This window comes from Elephantulus edwardii, unplaced genomic scaffold (assembly GCF_000299155.1).
Source record: "Elephantulus edwardii isolate Elephantulus edwardi_28Jun2011 unplaced genomic scaffold, EleEdw1.0 scaffold00266, whole genome shotgun sequence".
NCBI classification, from domain to species: Eukaryota; Metazoa; Chordata; class Mammalia; order Macroscelidea; family Macroscelididae; genus Elephantulus; species Elephantulus edwardii.
In genome coordinates, this window is record NW_006400016.1 from 1,008,297 (window position 1) to 1,026,856 (window position 18,560).

At 46.1% G+C, this 18,560-nt stretch overlaps 2 protein-coding genes across 2 annotated transcripts in view; both read right to left on the minus strand.

Annotated features, from left to right (window-relative positions):
* Nucleotides 1-1,041, minus strand: part of KMT2B (lysine (K)-specific methyltransferase 2B) — a 25,204-nt gene extending 24,163 nt beyond the window's left edge. Inside the window, exons 1-2 of the mRNA XM_006899718.1 lie at nucleotides 998-1,041; nucleotides 6-190 (exon numbers count right to left, since the gene is read on the minus strand). Of these exons, the coding sequence (XP_006899780.1) occupies nucleotides 6-190; nucleotides 998-1,041 (229 nt within the window). The remainder of the gene's footprint in view (nucleotides 1-5; nucleotides 191-997) is intronic.
* A 132-nt stretch (nucleotides 1,042-1,173) lies between these two features.
* ZBTB32 (zinc finger and BTB domain containing 32) lies at nucleotides 1,174-3,282 on the minus strand. The gene is made up of 4 exons (XM_006899719.1): nucleotides 2,399-3,282; nucleotides 2,056-2,162; nucleotides 1,574-1,789; nucleotides 1,174-1,451 (listed from the first exon to the last, which is right to left on the minus strand). The coding sequence occupies exons 1-4, from the start codon at nucleotides 3,280-3,282 to the stop codon at nucleotides 1,174-1,176; spliced, it is 1,485 nt and encodes a 494-aa protein (XP_006899781.1).
* Between the last annotated feature and the right edge of the window lie 15,278 nt (nucleotides 3,283-18,560).

Consider the following 18,560-nt stretch of genomic DNA (forward strand, 5'->3'; position numbering starts at 1 on the left):
CTCACTACAACAACCAGCGCCGCCCCAGGGCCGGCGGGAGCCGGAGGCTGGGCCGGCCGCGCGCGGGGCACCACGGGAGCGGGAGTCCGCGGCCTGTCGGCCGTCACTCAGCCCGCGCCCGGGGAGCACGGACCGTGCGTCGCGGCCGGCGTTGGATGGGGTGGGAGAGAGGAACGCGGCGCAGGCGCCTCTGGGAAATGTAGTCCAGGAGCTTTGCTCCTTCCGCTGGGAATTAAGGTAGCGAAAGCTGGGACTAGAAAGTCCCTAGCATGTTCGGGAAAGCCAGCGCCCAGGACTGACTGGAAGGTATGGTCCTCTCCCTAGATGGCTTTTATTGCTATCGCTGGGGCAGGTGACTCGTAGGCACTATTATACCCAGAGTGCAGTGAGCTTCGGACCGTGGGAACCTGGGAGTCCCTGGGAAATGAAGTTTGTAACTGCCGGAGGCGTGGGCTGGGGAAGAAGCTGTGATGGTAAAGGAACAGTTCCAGTCTTAAACGCCGCCCGGCGCCCGATGGGCGTGGTATGTTGTAGGGACCATTCTGGGAGAGACAACAGCTGAGGGTAGGAGTCCTTATGCCAGGAGAGGAAGGCCTTCAGATGACTGACGGCCGGGTACACGCTTTCTCTGGAGCCCTGGCCTACTCGTACCCATGGGTCATTGCTTGCTATGGAAGCAGGTGACTTGGGATCTCTGCAAAGTCAGCTCGAACGTGGCCCCTCTAAGCCCTCTGTCTCCAGATTGGAGATGGAGAAAGTGGCCTTTGCGTTGGACAGAGGACGCACGGCCACCAGGGGCCGCTACAGGACAACAGGGCAAGGTCGTTTCTCCACCCCCATCTCCCACCCTTTACTCCCCACGCCCATAGATTCCAGACTGGGATTTGATAATTCTTATACTGATAGGAATATACAGTAAAAACTCTTTATTTTTATTATATTATTGTATGCAATCGCTAGATACAGTAGTACAGTTGGCCACTTTTGCAAACCTCACTCTACTCGGGCTCTCCCAAGCCCAGGCTTCTGCAGCCCGTTCATCGGGGAAAACGCTCTTCTTTCAGGGCTTCCGGAACCCAGTTTGTCTGATCAGGAGCCGAGCTGGCCAGCCGGCTCACCTATCATTCTTTCATTAAACTCTAGCCAGAATCCAAAGAAGCAGCAGACATTTGCTCAGGTAGTGGAGGGTGGGGTACTACTAGGAGAGGTCGAGGCACGAGATGACCCAGAAGAGGAGGAATAGAGGAAGGTGGAGCGAATGGTCCATCCTGGTGGGAGCTGACTCGGAGGGTGGCTGCGCATGTGAGCCTGCATGGAGGCCAGGCTGGGGCAGCCGGCCTGGCACAGAGAGCAGCGGTAAGGTGAGGCACCATGTGTCCGCAGGTGCTTGGTCATGGCGGAGAAGTCCCGGGAGCGCTGCGGACAGAGGCTGCAGGAGAAGGGCTTCTCACCTAGGGTGAACACAGGGGGAGCCCAGTGGAGACAGAAGATGCATGAAGAGGGATACGGGGATATATGCAGTTTGGAACTGGGAAAGAAGCAGGTGACTCTTGCTGGGCAAAAATGCCCATACCTGTGTGGACTCGGTGGTGTGTCTCCATCTGATGCTTGAGTGAAAATCTTTTGCCACAGACCAAGCAAGAATAGGGCCGAGCCCGAACAGGAGGGAACAGAGGAGAGTGTTCGCGAGATAAGCAACCAACTCTGCCATCTCGATCCTCATAGGTTGCAGTCGAGCCTGTGACGACATAGGAGTCAGAGGAAGACAAGGTAGAGACTCCCAGACCAGCTCACTCATATATCCAGCAAAACAACAGGACTAGTAAGAGGCTGAGGCCAGAGGGGCCCCACCCTATTCACCTGTGTGACCCTGAGGAAATCCTTATCTCCCCTGAAAGGAGCAAAAGGGTAGGGATATGCCCTGCCTGCTGCCTACCCCATCCCCACCGCCTCTCCCCTCCTCCACCCCCAGGAAACCTGGAGGAAAGGGAGTGAGATAGTGGCCCAGCTCAGGCTGGATTCCTGAAGCCCCTCTCCCAGAGGTTAAGAACATGCTGTAGAGCATGTGTAGAGCCAGGAGGTGCTTACCTGGGGTGGGGCTGGACAAGGCCCATGGGTTCTGGCTCCAGAGCCCTTTCTGGAGGTTTAGGGGCAGTGGTATCCTAGGAGAGATGTGAGGAAGAGTTACAGCCTTGGCTAAAACCAGAGACCCTTGGCAAAAGCTTCCTGGGGAGAGGAGTGGCCTGGAACCTTCTTAGGGACTGAGCTCTGAGCTTCCTGTCTCATCCTCTGCTCAGGAAATGTTCAGAAGACATAAGAAGTGGTGCCTTGCCCTTCCACCCATCACTGCTGCCTCTCCCTCCCGGCTTCAGGCTGTTCTGCTAGGCCCTTCACTCACCTCTGGTTCCAAGGCCAGAGCTCCTGCCAGGCTCCAGTGATGGGGGTGCTATGGGAGAAGGGGGTGCCAAATCTGGGTGGCAACAGCAGGATGCTCTGCCGTGAAGGCTGGCCCTTCCCTACCCAAGAGGCCTCAGCCCTCCAGGGCCTGGGGATGATGTTGGCTTGTGGGGAACCTGATAGGGGAAGGGAGCCAGGGGCCTCCCATGAACTTTTCACAGGGCCCCCTGGACTCTCCCTCAACCACATGACCACTCCTGGCTTCCCATCTGCTCCTTGGTGGCCAGTAGAGAATTGGCTGAGTTTCCCTTCCTTTGATCTTATCTGTTCCCCCAGGACCTGTGGCATTGCCCCTGTCACCTCAAGGCTACCTCTTGGTGGCCTGTGCTTATGCGAGAGCTCCTCTTCTTTCCCTCCAACTCTGAAAAACCCTTGTGTCTGCTTCTCTGCAAGGTCCCCAAGTTCTCTCTTAGAATCCTTAGAGTATTTTCCTGACTCCTGATGTGTCTTCAGCCCTGGGTCCTGCACTTCTTTAGCCCAGTTCCTTTGAGCCTTCCTGCATGCTTTTTCCAGGGCCTGGACCCCTAGCACCCTGGCCGCCTCCTCGAGGGGTCCCAGCTCATCAGGCTGCAACTCCACACTCTCCCCGTAAACAAAGTGCAGAAGCTGGGCGAAGGTGGAAGGGCTGACGCCTTCTGCTAGCGCCCACCTGCCCCCATGACCCAGCTGCTGGCTCGCACCTGCTAGTACCAGGCTATGAGCAGGAAACTCCTGACTCCCCACCGAGATGAGGGCATCACACAGTGTTGGCCAGAGCCTGGCTGCCAGTTGGACCAGCCGATCGGAACTGTAGGGGCTGTGTAATATCATAGAGGGTAGGGACATTGTGTCCGGTCTGGGTACCAATCTCAAAGGTTCTGAGAGAGAAACCACACTGTAAGGTCCATGGTGGGCAAAGAAGAAAGGCACAGCATATTCTCCAGCCTGTAGAGGTGAGGGGAGAAAGAGTGAGTCATTGGTCCTGCGTCTAAGGTCTTTATCCTGAAATGGAGAAAATAAACTAGCCCAAGAGAGGACCAGAGCTTGTCAAGAATCCTGAAAGGGATAGGGAAGCAGAGAAGTGGAAATGAGACCAAAGTTAGACTTTAAAAGCAGGGATCAGGCAGTTAAAAATATCAAGCAGTTGATTTAAGGCTAGCAATTATTGAGTCTGCCAATTGACAAACTGCCTTAAACAATAGCAGATAGGAATTTGCTGCTTCAAGTCCTCCTTACAGTGAAAGGCCTTGGTGTAGAACAGGCTTCCATCACAAGCCTTGGCATCTATGAGCAGTCTGAGACGATGGTGTGTCTCCTTCCCTTTGAACCCATCAGGTAGGTGGTATTGAGGCTCCTAAGAAGCTAAGAGGGCGCACAGAAAGGCAGACTGTAAGGCATTGATTATCCATTTCCCCATCGGCAGAAACTTCTAGAATGCATCTTCAGAGCGCAGACTGGATGAGACCAAAACCTCCCATTCAGTAAGTTAAGAGAGCAGGTGCAGACATTACAGGAGAGAGCTCTTCAGGGTAGAGGAAGGAGGAAGGTGTTGGAAAAGCTTTTGACCCTTGAGAAATAATGAAAAAAGGGGAAATAGGAACTATATGTATGAGGGAGGCTATTTGCTCACAAGGATAGGATATAAAGATGGTTTAATGTTGCTTGTATGAGCTTAAAAAGTGAACAGACAGGTATCTAACAAGGAATTTATCACCCATCAAAACCATTGACTTTCAAGAAGAGAATTGGGAAGCCCAGTTAAAGAGAAATAGAACCCAAGTGTCTCTGTGCCCAACAGGTCATCATGAGCAAGGACCCCGCAGGAGGGAGGACTACTACTTGGAAACCCTGGGAAGAGGGCCCACATGGGTAGGAAGTGAACAGAAATGGGGGTAATGTGGGAAGCAAAGGCTCAGCTGGCATGAAGCAACCACTCACCAGTCGTAGCTTCCTCACTGGACTCTCAGCATACTCTGAACTGCTGTTGGGGCTCCCCAGCCCCCCTGGAACTAGCCCCACCCCTGACCTCACAGTCTTCCCACATTGGATGTCCCAAGTATCAGTCTGCTACGGTCCCCTGAGGGGGTGTGGTTTTATACCTTTAGCATAGCATCACCCCTCCAGAGGAGGCCACCCTTCTGCTTCCAGATGCCAGGTTCTCAGCCTTGTCACTTCATTTGTAACCTGGAGTCACAGAAGGCCCTCTGTGGCCAGACACAGGACTCTGGGGTAGTCAGACCTTCATCAGAGTCTCATCTCTGCCATTTACCAATTGCGTCATCTTGAACAAATTACCGCCTCGAGCCTCAGTTACCTCATCCCTGAAACGGGTAATTTCTGTTTCTGACACTTTGAGGCGAGGGTGAGGATGAAATGACATGTGAAAGTGGTAAGGGCACAACATCACTCAAGTTTTATTTCTTGGAAGTGATGATAGAGCTATTGGAGGCTGGAAGCTGTTTCCATTCCTATCTCAACAGTTAAAAAGGGCAGAAACTAATGGGTTCCAAAGAAGGGAAGGGGATAAAGGCACTCTCCTTCTCCCCGACTGTTGGAATTGGGATGCCTAACTATAAAAATGACTTCTGTATCTGCACCACCATGGGGAGTGTTAGTAACAGATTCTCCTGTCAGCCCTGGAAGGGGCAACCCCAGGAAGGGCCTGTGGTGGTCTTTGAAGAGATAAAAAACTTTTCTTGGGCTGATGACAAATACTTCTCTGAAATCAGAACTTGGGGGTTTCTTTCGCTTCCTGCCCAGAAGGTCACAGTCCCTAGAGGTTTCCCCCAGCCCTCTCTTAATTTTAGCTTTTTGATCTGGGAAACTCGCATTTCTTTTTCTGTTTCTTGTTATATTATCCCTGTTCCTGTAGCAAATGACACATTCATCCAATAAATGTTGATAAAGGAGGTACAGTTTGTGTCTGGCATATCTTATATGCCCAATAAAGAACTTGATGATAAACAAGAATGTCAGGTGCTGGTAGCTGTTCTAGTAACAAAAAGAACAGTTTGTTTGTCCTTTTAGTTCTGAGAGGCCAAATCTGTTCAGACCAGCCTACTCATCTCCCTTTCCACCTAACTTGCCTTCTTCTCTTTAATTCTCATTCTAGTTGGGTGTGAGCAGGTGTTAACCCTTCCTAGATAAGATAGGGTGTGTCAAAGGGTGAGGCTAGTGGAGGAGCAGTGAGGTGGGGAGAGGGGAAGATGAGTCAGAGTGAAAGGGAAAATGCAAATGTCAAGCTGTATTCCTCTGTCGCCTGCTCCTCCTCTGAACATTAAATATTTTTCATTTCTGAGCTTTTCAGTTTGCACCACCACACCCAGCAATGGCACATCTGAGACATATGCATACAAAAGACACAAAGCTGGACACAAAGCATCAATCCCTGATTTCATATATGTACATAAAAGAGAAAGATATTGAGAGATATATGCTCTCCCTCCAAAAAAAGAAACATGGTTCATAAAGGCATGGGCTAAGTGGGAAAAGCTGTGAGAGAGAAGTCCCAGAGATGTGACAGGACAGGAGTTACAGGGAGGCGGGCTAGAAGATTATGTCATCCATCACCAGTGGAGTGGGGCTTCCCTCACCTCTTAGCTGCACAGTGAGTGTCCTTGACTCAGCTCCCCTCACTCCTGTGGTTTGCCCATTGATGATAAAATGACTTGGATGGAGTCTCTGCTCAAAGGAGGACATCACGTGTAAGCCAAGCTTAGTGGAGCTTTAATGAAGTCTAAAAAGGGAGAGAAAGGGGCAAGGGTACTTCCCCTTCGACCAAGAAATGCCCCCACAATGGGGAATCCCATTGTGCCTCCCCCTTGGTGTCTCATGCACCTACAGATATGTCCTTATAGAGCCTCGTCAGAGGTATCCCTGGGACCCAGGGGACACTAGGGCTGGCCTACCCTCTTGATACATTCCTGACAGAGCAGCCTAAACCCTCCAGCAGAGGACATCCACCTTGACTTGGAAGAATGGGACACTGTTAACTGCTGCTGTTCACCAGACTCAGAACCTGGCCCACTTCAACTTCCTGGACTGAGTAGGTGGGAATCACCTGTAGTAATCTTCTGTGGTGAGCCGAGAAACCACAGGGAATAGGCAGTATCCTGGGAAAAGATAGAAGGCATAGGAAGATTAGGCAGGAAGAAGATTGTGAGCAAAAAGGAGATATGGTTTCTGCCTCTCAGTCCTTTTTCATGCTCATGCTACTAAACAAAATGTAAAATCTGATTTTTAAAAAATTCACACTGGCTCCCAGAGGCGCATGGTTCAAATCCACCAGATGCTCTGCCGGGGAAGGAGGGACAATCTCCTCCTGTACCAGTCAGATCTGATTTGATGGTACACACACACACAAATAATAAAATAAAAATTAAAAAAAAATTCACACTGGTTATTTTAGTGTTGTTGAGTCATATATGACTATGAACACCAGACCTGAACTCTGTCCTATCCTGTGCCATCCTCATCGTCTGTGACACATTTGAACCCACTGCTGCAGTCACCATGTCAATCCATCTGGTTGAAGATCTTCGGTTTTGCCAAACCTCCACCTTTCTAAGCATGATATATCCCTCTCCAAGGAACAGTAGTCCCCCCAGCAACATGCCCAAAGTATGTGAGACAAAGCTTTGTCATCTTTTCCTACAAAGAGCACTCTGGCTACACTTTCTCCAAGGCATATCTGTTTTGGAAGTCCATGGGATATTCAGTACTCTTCTCCAACACCACAGTTCAATGTCCTCAATTCTTCTTCTGTCATCCTTATTCACTGGCCAGCTCTCAGGTACATAGCAAATGATTGAAAAGATCAAGGCTGTATAGCGCTTTCTTAAAAAGTTGGAAATAGAAATACCATTTGACCCAGCAATTCCACTACTTGGAATATACCCCAAAGAAACCATAATCGCCACCCAAACAGATATATGCACACCCATGTTTATTGTAGCTTTGTTCACAATAGCAAAGAGTTAGAAACAACCTAAGTGCCCATCAACAAATGAATGAATAGAGAAGCTATGGTATATTCACACAATGGAATTCTACACTGGATTGAAAAACAAGGAACTCATGAAATACTATTCAGGATGACCCTGGAGGACATTATGCTGAGTGAAATATCTCCATCACAAAAGGACAAATACTGCCTAGTGCCACTGTTGTAAAACAGGACTTAGAGGTGGGGTGGGGGGGAGACTGAGAAAGATGAGATAAATTATATATACTGCATTGAAACAGATGAGAGAGAGAACTGTTTAAAAGGTATATATGTTAAAAACAACTATGGGATATCATCTTACCCCAGTCAGAATAGCAAAATTTAACAGAACAGCAAGCAACAAATGCTGGCGAAATTGTGGAGAAAATGGAACCCTTATTCACTGTTGGTGGAAGTGTAAAATGGTGCAACCACTGTGGAAGGTGGTACGATGCTTTCTCAAAAAGTTGCAAATAGAGATGCCATTTGACCCAGAAATTCCACTACTGGGAATGTACCCCAAAGAGACCATAACTGACACCCAAGCAGATATATGCACATGCACGTTTATTGCGGCTTTGTTCTCAATAGCAAGGAGTTGGAAACAACCTAAGTGCCTATCAACAAATGAATGGATAGAGAAGCTGTGGTATATTCACACAATGGAATATTACACTGCATTGAAAAACAAGGAACTAATGCAATATTATTCAAAATGGGTGACACTGGAGGACATTATGCTGAGTGAAGTATCTCAGTCACAAAAGGACAAATATTGCATGGTGCTACTGTTGTAAAACAGGACTGACATTGGGTTTGGGGGGAGACTGAGAAAGATGGGTTCAATAATGTATACTACATTGAAACAGATGAGGGAGAAAACTGTTTAAAAGAGATATGTGATTAGGTATTTTTGTCATGACGAGAGTCCAGAGTGAAGGCTGCATGGTGGGGTGGACCTGGGGGGAAGGTTGGGAGGGGAGAAAAGTGCAACAATGAATGAATGGAAATCCAAAGTCTCTGTAAATTTTCATTGAAATTAATAATAATTTTTTTAAAAAGATATATATGATTGGGTATTATTGTCATGACAGGAGTCCAGAATGAGGGCTGCATAGTGGAGTAGACTTGGTAGGAGGGATTGTATAACAGTGAAAGAATTTTTCTTTTACTTTTCAAAGAGAAGAACACACTGCGGGGGGGGGGGGGCAGGGAGAAAACAGCAACAATGAATGAATAGAAATCCAAAATATCTGTAAATTTTCTTTAAAATTAATAATAATAAAAAAGAAAATACATAAAAAATTTAATTAAAAAAAAACCACAAAACCATTGTATCTGACATTTGTATTTGAGATCAAACCATTAGGCCATTTAGAGAGATGGTTTCTTGTTTCATAAAAGATGTTCTCTTAAAAGTGATATATGATAGGGTATTATGGCTATCACAAGAGTCCAGAATTAAGGTTGCATAGTAGCGTGTACTCAGGACAGTGCAGGGGGGTGGTGGTGCAGGAAGATTGTATTAAAAAATATGTTCTCTTTTTACCTCATATATTTTAAATAATACGCCCCCACTCCAAGGTAAGCTAGATAAGAATCAACTGAGGGAAAAAAACCCCAAACCAATAATCTGCCACTTAACTTCTCATGCCCCAGTACCTTTATTAAATTTACAGAGTGGTTAAACTTGCCGCAGCATTTTATGTATGTATTAAGTATGGCGTAATCTGTAAGGAATTGCACTGCCAACCTAAAGGCCTTGCTAATGAGAGTTAGCAAGGAAGTTCATCTCTTGTTAATGAGAGTGAGTGACTGATAAATCCAAATTAAGGGTGCTAGCTTTAGGGAACTAGATCAATTATGCAGCTCTTACATGAACTTTCAAGATATTCATTCTTCCTAGTTAATAAACGCCTCCAACATACAACCTTAAATCTATGCTCTACAGAACCCAACATCCAAATGAGATACATATAACCAGGTGAACTACTTCTGGAATAGCACCTTGGTTTTTTTTTTTAAATTTTTTTGTGTGAGTGTACTGTCAAATCAGATCTGACTGGTACAGGAGGAGATTGTCCCTCCTTCCCCAGCAGAGCATCTGGTGGATTCAAACCGTGCACCTCTGGGATTGTAGTTGCAGCTCCTTGCCACTAGGCCACCAGAGCTCCCCTGGAATAGCACCTTTTGTGAAGTAAGTAGAAAATAAACTAGACTGAAAATCAGAAAACTTGAGCTCCATTGTATCCTCACAGTGAATGGCTTTTTTTTTTTTCTGCAGCTCTAATAGAGAACTACCAACCCAAAAGGCAGATAGGTCAGGTCCACCAGCTGCTCTGTGGGCAATCTCCCATGTGATTTATAACTTCTGAAAACCTGCTGGGGCTCTGGTGACCTCATCCATAGTAAACTGCCTTACTAAACCCCAAAGCCACACTTTTCTGGCTGTTGAAATACACCATCAGCTCAGCAGGAGAAGGATGGGCAGTCTCATCCAGTGTGATTTACTACCTCAGAATCCCAGTGGAGTGTGTCTGTCTGCTTATGAGTCAGTTCAGATTTGATGGTAATGAGTTTGAATCTTTTGAGAATATGGGGCTAACTGTTCCAAGACCTTGAAATCCGTTACAGGGACTGTTATCACAGGGATTCTTGAATACTAGTATTGCACTTAAACCTTAAGCAAAGACCTCACTCAGGTCTCCTCTGGCTAAGGAATCCATAGACCTCTAGGAACTGCCCCCTCTTGAAGCTATACTCCCCACTTCTAGAATAATAGGAGAGCCTGCTGAAGCTAAGTGGTTCTAACCTCTAGTTACTATCACTTTAAGAATGAAAGCAGTGGAACCAACTTTCACCTCAGAAAACTGCCCATGCTGTTTTGCATATGAAGGACTAATGATTTCACCAGGTAGTGGAAGGCCATCCGGGGGTTAAATACTCCTCTCTTCTGTGACCCCTTTTGCATCCTTAAAATGCACACATGCATACAACTTTTCTTAGGATTTCCAGGGGCTCACAGAGCCTTGAAATCTATTCACAAACAACCACATTTCCTCCAGCTCCCTCAGTAGTTTTAAAACCACTCTGTGTACATGAAAACCATCCACAAGCATTCATACTATGCAGAGCTTTAAGCAACTAGGGAGAATTTGATGCCTGTGTCTTGGAATAACTTGAAAAGGCATGAGGAAGATGTGGGATAAGGGCCTGAAAGACCTAAAAGGTAATTCAATCCAGTGCAATCTGTAGCCACCCCAGGGTGGTGGAGGGCAGATGCCCTGGATGGAAGTTAGGGGACAGGGAGAGAGGGAGAAGACAGCCTCTTCAGGGGTCCCCTTCTGGAACATCTGGAGCATCATCACTAAAGTAACCTCCTGACCACACCATCCAACTCGGACCCAGTGCTGGAAAATCTGCCAAGAGCACCTCACTCTGGAGTTCAGAAGCCTCCAAACCTTGTAGCTACAGGCTCCCAGCACAGTCTAGATACAACTTGCTACTGGGCTTTGGGGCTCAAAGACATCCTCACTTCCAGCTCAGGCTAGGCCTGAATTGCACATTAATTTCACCTAAGGCCAGTTAACACCCTATAATCTCCCGAGAGCTATAGCTTTCTCAGTCACCCAGTTCCACCTCTGTGCATGAGCACATACACACACTTCCTCAGACCACCTCTCATAGTTAAGAGGCCTGACCTCTTGGTCAGTGGCCGTTGGCCTACAACAAACCCAACAAACACTTCCAGCTGGTACCAACCCCAGAGGCAGTTCAAAGAACATACTGGTTTGATATTCGTACCAGCCTGAGTCCAAGATCCCCAAAACTTCCATTTCCATTGTCTCCAGGGAACAAAGAGCCCTTATTCCTGATCCACACTCAAACCCAAGTCCAAAGAAGAGTAAGGAAAACCGTGGCACTCACCGGCTCAGCCCCTGATCCTCCTCCTCTTTCAGATTCACACACACACAGCGCGATCCCAAGTGGCAGTTAGAGAGTGGAGGCCAGGTTCTGGAACCCAGCGCGTGCACGGGCGCCTGGACACGGAACCGAGTCTGATTGGCTGCAGAGCCGCGTCATTAAAGGAGCTCGAGGGCCTGTGCTGCTCGCCAAAAGCACCGTTCCTCACTGCAGCTTTCTTCCAATGGGCCCCGGGCTTTGGATTGGGTTGCCCAGAGGTCTTAAGGTTTAGGTCTCTACAAGATCACATCCCTCTTCTCAACGGCCAATGCTCTTCTCCACCGCCAGTAAATGCTGGGGAACGTGTGGAGAGGTGGGAACTCTCATACACTGTTAGTGGGGGTTGTAAAATGGTGCAGACCCTCTGGAAGACAGTTTTGGCATTGCCTAAAAAAAGTTGAACATAAAAACTCTATATGACCCAGCTATTCCATTACTAGAAATATATCCCAAGAAAATTAAGACACAGAGATTTGTACACTAGTGTTTATAGCAGCGTTAATCACCGTCGCAGAAACCTAGAAACAGCCCAAATGTCCAACCACAACCCAATGGCTTGAGAAAGTGTGGTACATTCACAAAATAGAATGCTACGCAGCACTCATAAGCAACGATTTTGAAAAATATTGTGTAACTTAGAAGAGGCTAGAGAACACTATGCTGAATGAACTAACGTAGTCTCTTAAGGACAAATACTGCATAAGGCTATTATTGTAAAAATAGAAGGATGTAAAACATGTCTCCCAAGTGAGGGAGGGCTGAGGATAGGTAAGGGCGAAATCACAGGATGGCACGGTTTGGTGGGTGGTAGGAGGAGGGAAAGTAAAAGGGAAGGATCCGGGTGAATAGACAGGGTAATGTCCAATGGCAATTAATTTTGTAAAACATAATGTATGAGAAATGATTGTATGAAACAATGTAAATGAAGAACAGTGTGAAACAATGTATATGTACTTTGTAAGCAACCCAATTGAAAAAAGAAAAAAAAAAGACTGGGCCTTGACACGCCTTTCCCTATTCGTTGTTAGGTGTCAGTCAAGTCAGCTCAGACCTGCCCTGGCGCCATCCTCATAATCTCCACCGTTTTCCTGCCGTTGTGTTAATCCATCTCGCCTACCTCTCTACTTTATCAAACATGGTGACGAAGTCTCACCATCCTTACTTCCAAGGAGCATTCTGAAGCACTTTCTTAAAGAATTCCTTGGGCAAAAGGTCACTAATACCTCCAACTTTATTACTTCTGATCCGCTTGAATAACTCGTGCTGCAAGCCCATTCTTTTCAGTCCCCCAATCTGTGGAAAAATTAGGAATCCACCAAACAGAATATAAAATAACAGACTCTTGCTACGTCTGAATGGCTGGGATGCCCTCAAGTGCCAGCCAGGCTTCCAGATCCCATAGGCAGCTGCTTTTTCCCGCCTCTTGCCCTGCTCCACCACTGATTGGCTGCAGAATTCATGCATAAGGGCCCAAGGGGCGGGGAAAGTAGAGGAGGGGTAGTAGTGCCTTCACCTGTGATCGGCAAAAAAGCCCGTCCAGTCTGGATTAATCGCGGAGCCCACCTCCCAGCCCCACCATCCCACCACACAATGAAGTAACTTTTGTCCTTTGTCTCCGCTATTAATTGACTCAGAGGCGAGCATTCGGTCTGTGGGTTTTCTGTCTGGAGGGTTTTGGTGCGGGCAGGCAAGCACTAGGTGGCACACAGGTTGTTGAGCTACTAGTTTTGGGTGACTCACAGATACAGCATTGAGATTGGCTGGCAACGTTGTGCGCTTTGGGTGCGTGTAGGAACGCAGCCAATGAGACTTCCGGGCGTCTTAAGGCGAGTACGGTTTGCCGTCAGCGCGTCTGATTGGTTCCGAAGCCTGCTTTTTTTTTTTTTTGACTGATGGGAGGGCCCGAGTCCGGCCATACTGTTCCCGGCGGCGATTGCGGTTTTTTGTTTTCTGCTCCAGCTCTCCCGCGTTGTTTGTCGCCTCTTCCCGAAGGCTAGGTGCGGAGCTGGGGCGGGGGAGGGGATCGAGGGTTTATATAAGGAGGACACAAGAGGACCCTGTCTTTACTGAAACACCTGAGACAAGCGGAGCAAAACTCTAAAAAATAGGAGAAAAACTGATGCTTTAGTTATTGTTATGTACTGTTGAGCCAGCTGGTTTTTAGAGGAAGTAAATCACAGCAGAGCAGATTGCCCACTTTTCTGAACTCGCGAACCAAAAGGGGTTTTTGAACTGTTAAGTTTGGATTGGCAGAGCAATTCTGTACCACTAAGCCACGAGTTTCCTTGCTCTGTTCTGATGACTGCCTCCTGGTCTAAGTATAGGTTTCACATAAGCACTATCAAGTGTTCTGGGATTCCCATTCTCAGAGTTAGTCACAGTTTATAGTGATCCACATAGTCAAATGCCTTTGCATAGTCAATAAAATAGACATTACCCTGGTACTCTCTGCTTTCGACCTTTAATATTCTGCCCAAAGCATCCTTAAGTATTGCAACTTGAGGCTTGAATTTGTTCTTCAGTTCCTTCAGCTTAAGAAATGGTTAAAAATTGGGAAAGGTGTATGCCAGGAATGTGTCCTATCTCTATACCTTTTCAATCTATGCAAATCAGATTATCCAGGAAGCTGTATGAGGAGAAATGTGGTATCAAGATTGGAAGAAGAAGGAGGCTCTGGTGGCCTCGTGGCAAAAAGCTGTACTTCAGTCCCAAAGGTGTGAGGGTCAAATCCACCAGATGCTTTGCTGGAGAAGGAAAGGCAATCAATCCCCTCTTGTGCCAGTTGGACCTGACTCGATGGCGCACAACAACAACAGCAAAAATAATAATTAAAAAGTAAAAAGACTGGAGGAAGACTCATCAAAAATCTGCATTACTCAGAAGACACAACCGTGCTCACTGAGACTGAGGAGAACCTGAAATGCTTGCTGCAGAAGGTCAAGGACTGCAGCCCTCAGTATGGATTGAGGCTCAATATCAAGAAAACAAAGATTCTCACCACTGGGCTGATTGGCAGCATAATGATAGACAATGAAGAGAGATTGTTAACAGCTTCCGTTTTCTTGGCCCTGCAATCAACACTCTTGGAACCAGCAGCCAGGAAATTAAAAGACGAATTGCATTGGGAAAGTCTGCTGTCAGAGACCTCTCCAAAATACTGAAGAGCAATGATGTCAGTGTGGAGATTAAGGTGTGCTTGATCCAAGCCATGGTCTTTGCAATTACTTGCTATGTATCAGAAAGCTAGACTAGGGATGATAGAAGGAGAATTGATGCCTTTGAGCTGGGATGCTGGAGAAAAGTATTGAATACACCATGCATGACTAGAACAAGTTCATGCTAAGAGAGGGTTAAATCAGGCTGCTCCATGGAGGCAAGGATTCTGAAGCTTATTCTGACTTTGGACATGTTGCAAGGAAGGATCAGTCCTTGTAGAGGGACGTCATGCTTAGGAGGTGAAGGGACAGTGCAGGAGCAGAAGACCCTTGATGAGATGGATTGATTCACTGACAGAGGTAGGTGTATCAAAGACAAAAAGATTGGCACAGGATACGGCAAGGTTTAGGGGTGTTATACATAGGATTGCTATGAGTTGCAGGTGACTCAGCGGCACATGAAAACAAGCCACTAGAGCTCACCAGTGTTATAGTTGTTGCTGTAAAGTGTTGTTGAATATGACTCACAGTAACCCTATGAACAATAGATCTGAACTCCATTTTATCTTCTGCCATTCTATGCTTGACACATTTGAGTCCTTCGCTGTTGAAGGTCTTCCTCTCCTTTTCTTCTCCTTCTCTGATCCTCCATCTTTCCAAGCATGCTATTCCTTTCCAAAGAATAGCTTCTCCTTAACAACATGTCCAAAATATGTGAGATGAAGGTTCACCATTTTTGCCTCCAAGGAACATTCTGGTTGCGCTTTCTCCAAGACATACCTATTTTTTCCTTTGACAGTCCATGGGATATTCAGCACTCTTCTCCACACCATGACTCAAAGGCATCAATTCTTCTGTCATCTTTATCATTGTCTAGCTCTCGGATGTACAGAAGGTAACGGAAAATATGGGTTTGAATAGATGCACTTTAGTCTATAAATTGACATCATTGCTCTCCAGGACTTTGGAGAGAGATCCTTGACAGCAGATTTTCCCAATCTGATTGCTGGTACCAAGAGTGTTGATTGTGGATCCAAATAAGATTGAATTATTGACAATTTCAGTCTTCCTCCATCTATCATGACGTTGCCTGTTGGCTCAGTTGTTGTTATTATGTGTCATTGAGTCACCTGTGACTCACAGTGACCCTATGTACAACAGCCCTAAACCCTGCCGTATCCTGTGCCAATCTCACTGTCTCTGACACACCCACCCCCATTACCCCAGTCACCGAATCAATTCACCTCATAGAGGGTCTTCCTCTACTGCGTTGTCCTTCCATCCTCCCAAGCATGACGTCCCTCTCCAAGGACTGGTTCCTTCTTGCAACATGTCCAAAGTATGTCAGATGAAGCTTCGGAATCCTTGTCTCCAAGAAGCAGCTTGGCTTCACCCTCTCCAGGACAAACCTGTTCGTTTTCTTAGCAGGCCATGATATATTCAACACTCTTCTCTGGCACAACAGTTATGTGAGTCACAGGTGACTCAATGACACATAACAGTCTTTCCATCATCCTTAGTCATTGTCCAGCTCTCTGATGCATAGCAAGTGATTGCAAAGACCATGGCCTGTATCAGATGCACCTTAGTCTCCAGAGAGACACCATCTCTCTTCAGTACTTTAGAGAGGTCTCTACCCACAGACTTTCCCATCGCAATACGTCTTTTAATTTCCTGGCTGCTGGTGCCAAAGAGTGTTGACTGTGGAGCCAAGCAAACTAAAGCTGTGAACAATCTCAATCTCTTCACCATCCATCATGATGCTGCCAATTGGCCCAATAGTGAGAATTTTTGCTTTCTTGATATTGAGCCTCAATCCATACTGAAGCCTACTGACTTTCCAGGAAGTCCCTGACCTTCCACAGCAAGCGCTTCAAGTCCTCCTCACAGATTGTTGATGAGTCTTCCTCCAATCCTGATGCCACATTTCTCCTCATACAGCCCAGCCTCCCAGATAATATGTTCTGCATAAAGACCGAAAAGGTACAGTACGAAAAGATACATCCCTGGTGTACACCCTTCCCAATTTTGAACAATGCAGTGTTTACTTGCTCTGTTCTGATGACTTACTCCTGGTCCAAGTATAGGTTTCACATTAGCATGACCAAGTGTTCTGGGATTCCCATTCTTCTCAGAGTTAGCCACAGCTCCATAATCAATGAAACTGAGAGACATTCTTCTGGTACTCCCTACTTTCAGCCAAGATCAATCTAACATTAGCTACAATATCCCTAGTACCTAATAGCCCATCTAAGTGCAGCCTGTACTTCTGGTAGTTTTCTGTCGATGTGCTCGTCCAGTCATTTTTTATAATCTTCAGCAGAATCTTGCTTGCATGTGATATTAATGATATGGTTCATTAATTTTCACACTCTGTGGGATCACCTTTCTTTGGAATGGGAACAAATATAGATCTCTTTCAGTCAGTTGGCCAAGTGATTGTTCTCCAGATTTCTTGGCACAGATTGGTGAGCACATCTAGACAGCATCTATTAGTTGAAATATGTCAATTGATATACCATCATTTCCTGGAGTTGGCCTAGTTGTGAGGATTTTTGTTTTCTTGATATTGGGATGTAATTTGTCCAGATCCTCTGCAGCAAGTGCTTCAGGTCCTCTTCACTTTCAGTGTGTAAGGTTGTGTCATCTGTATAACCATAGGTTGTTGATGAGCTTTCCTCCAATCCTAACGCCACACTCTTTTACATAAAATCCAGCTTCTCTAATGATTTGCTCGGCATACAGATTGACTAGGTATGGAGAGAGGATACAGCCTTGACACACCTTTCCTGATTTTTAAACTAGTGTTCTCTTGCTGTGTTCAGATAAAACTTCTAGGTATAGATCTCCTATAAGCATAATTATGTGGGAGGGGTTTTTTTGTTTTGTTTGTTTTTAAATTTTTAATTTTATTATTTTTTTTGTGTGTATACTGTTAAATCGGATCTGACTGGTACAGGAGGAGATTGCCCCTCCTTCTCCAGCAGAGCATCTGGTGGATTCGAATCACGTTCCTCTGGGATTGCAGTGCAGCTTCTTGTCACTAGGCCACCAGAGCTCCCTTAATTATGTGGGCTGGTTTTTTTTCCAAGTCAAACTGTATCCAGCTTTATTAAAGATACTTTTCATAAACAATCATGGTATTTCAGGCAGGAAATGGGCAGACAATAGTTAACAGTATACAACTTTCAAAACTCCCTTCTTCAATGGTCTACCAAAATCAGAGAATCACTATAAAAACCAATGAAATCTTCATTTGATGCTCTGAACAGGGAAAGTTTAGAGGGAGGGTTGACATTTCACATTTGGCATGTTGTTTATGACTTTTCACAAGCTGACCCTGACTTTCAGAAAAATGAAACAAAAATGGCAGAATTACCAATCTTAAGATCCACAATCTTTAAAAGGAAAAAAAATTAAAAAAAAAAAACCACACCAGTGCACTTTGGAGGAATACTACTCAGATGTCATTGAAAAAGTCCAGATTGCCTGACAAAATGGTAATCAATTTCTTGGGGGGATCAGGTCCAAAAGGTCCCTGGATTTATGGGAGTCAAGTCTATGCTGAAGGCAGAGGGAGAAGAGGACATAAAAACAGATTTTTGTTTTTCCACACCACAAGGCATTTGTGCCAAGTTTGCTAATGTGGTTAAGACCAGAGAACCCTTCCTCCTGACCAAGAGGAAGTCTCTCAAAAGCTAGAAGGTAAAGGTGTTTTCATTCACATCAATTCAGCTTCAGAAACATACTATTAGTGATATTTGCCCTCCCCCAAAAAACAATGAAGTGTTCTGTGTGCTAACAACATGTTGTTTTAGTTGTTGTTGTTATGTGCCATCGAGTCGCTTGAGACTCATAGCGACCCTATGTACAAGAGCTCTATACGCTCTTCTATCCTGTGCCAACCTAGCCATCTCAAACGCAGTTATTCCCACCTCTCTAGTCACAGAATCGATCCATCTCATCAAAGGACTTCCTCTCCTTCGCCGCCCCTCCACTCTGCCAAACATGATGTCCCTCTC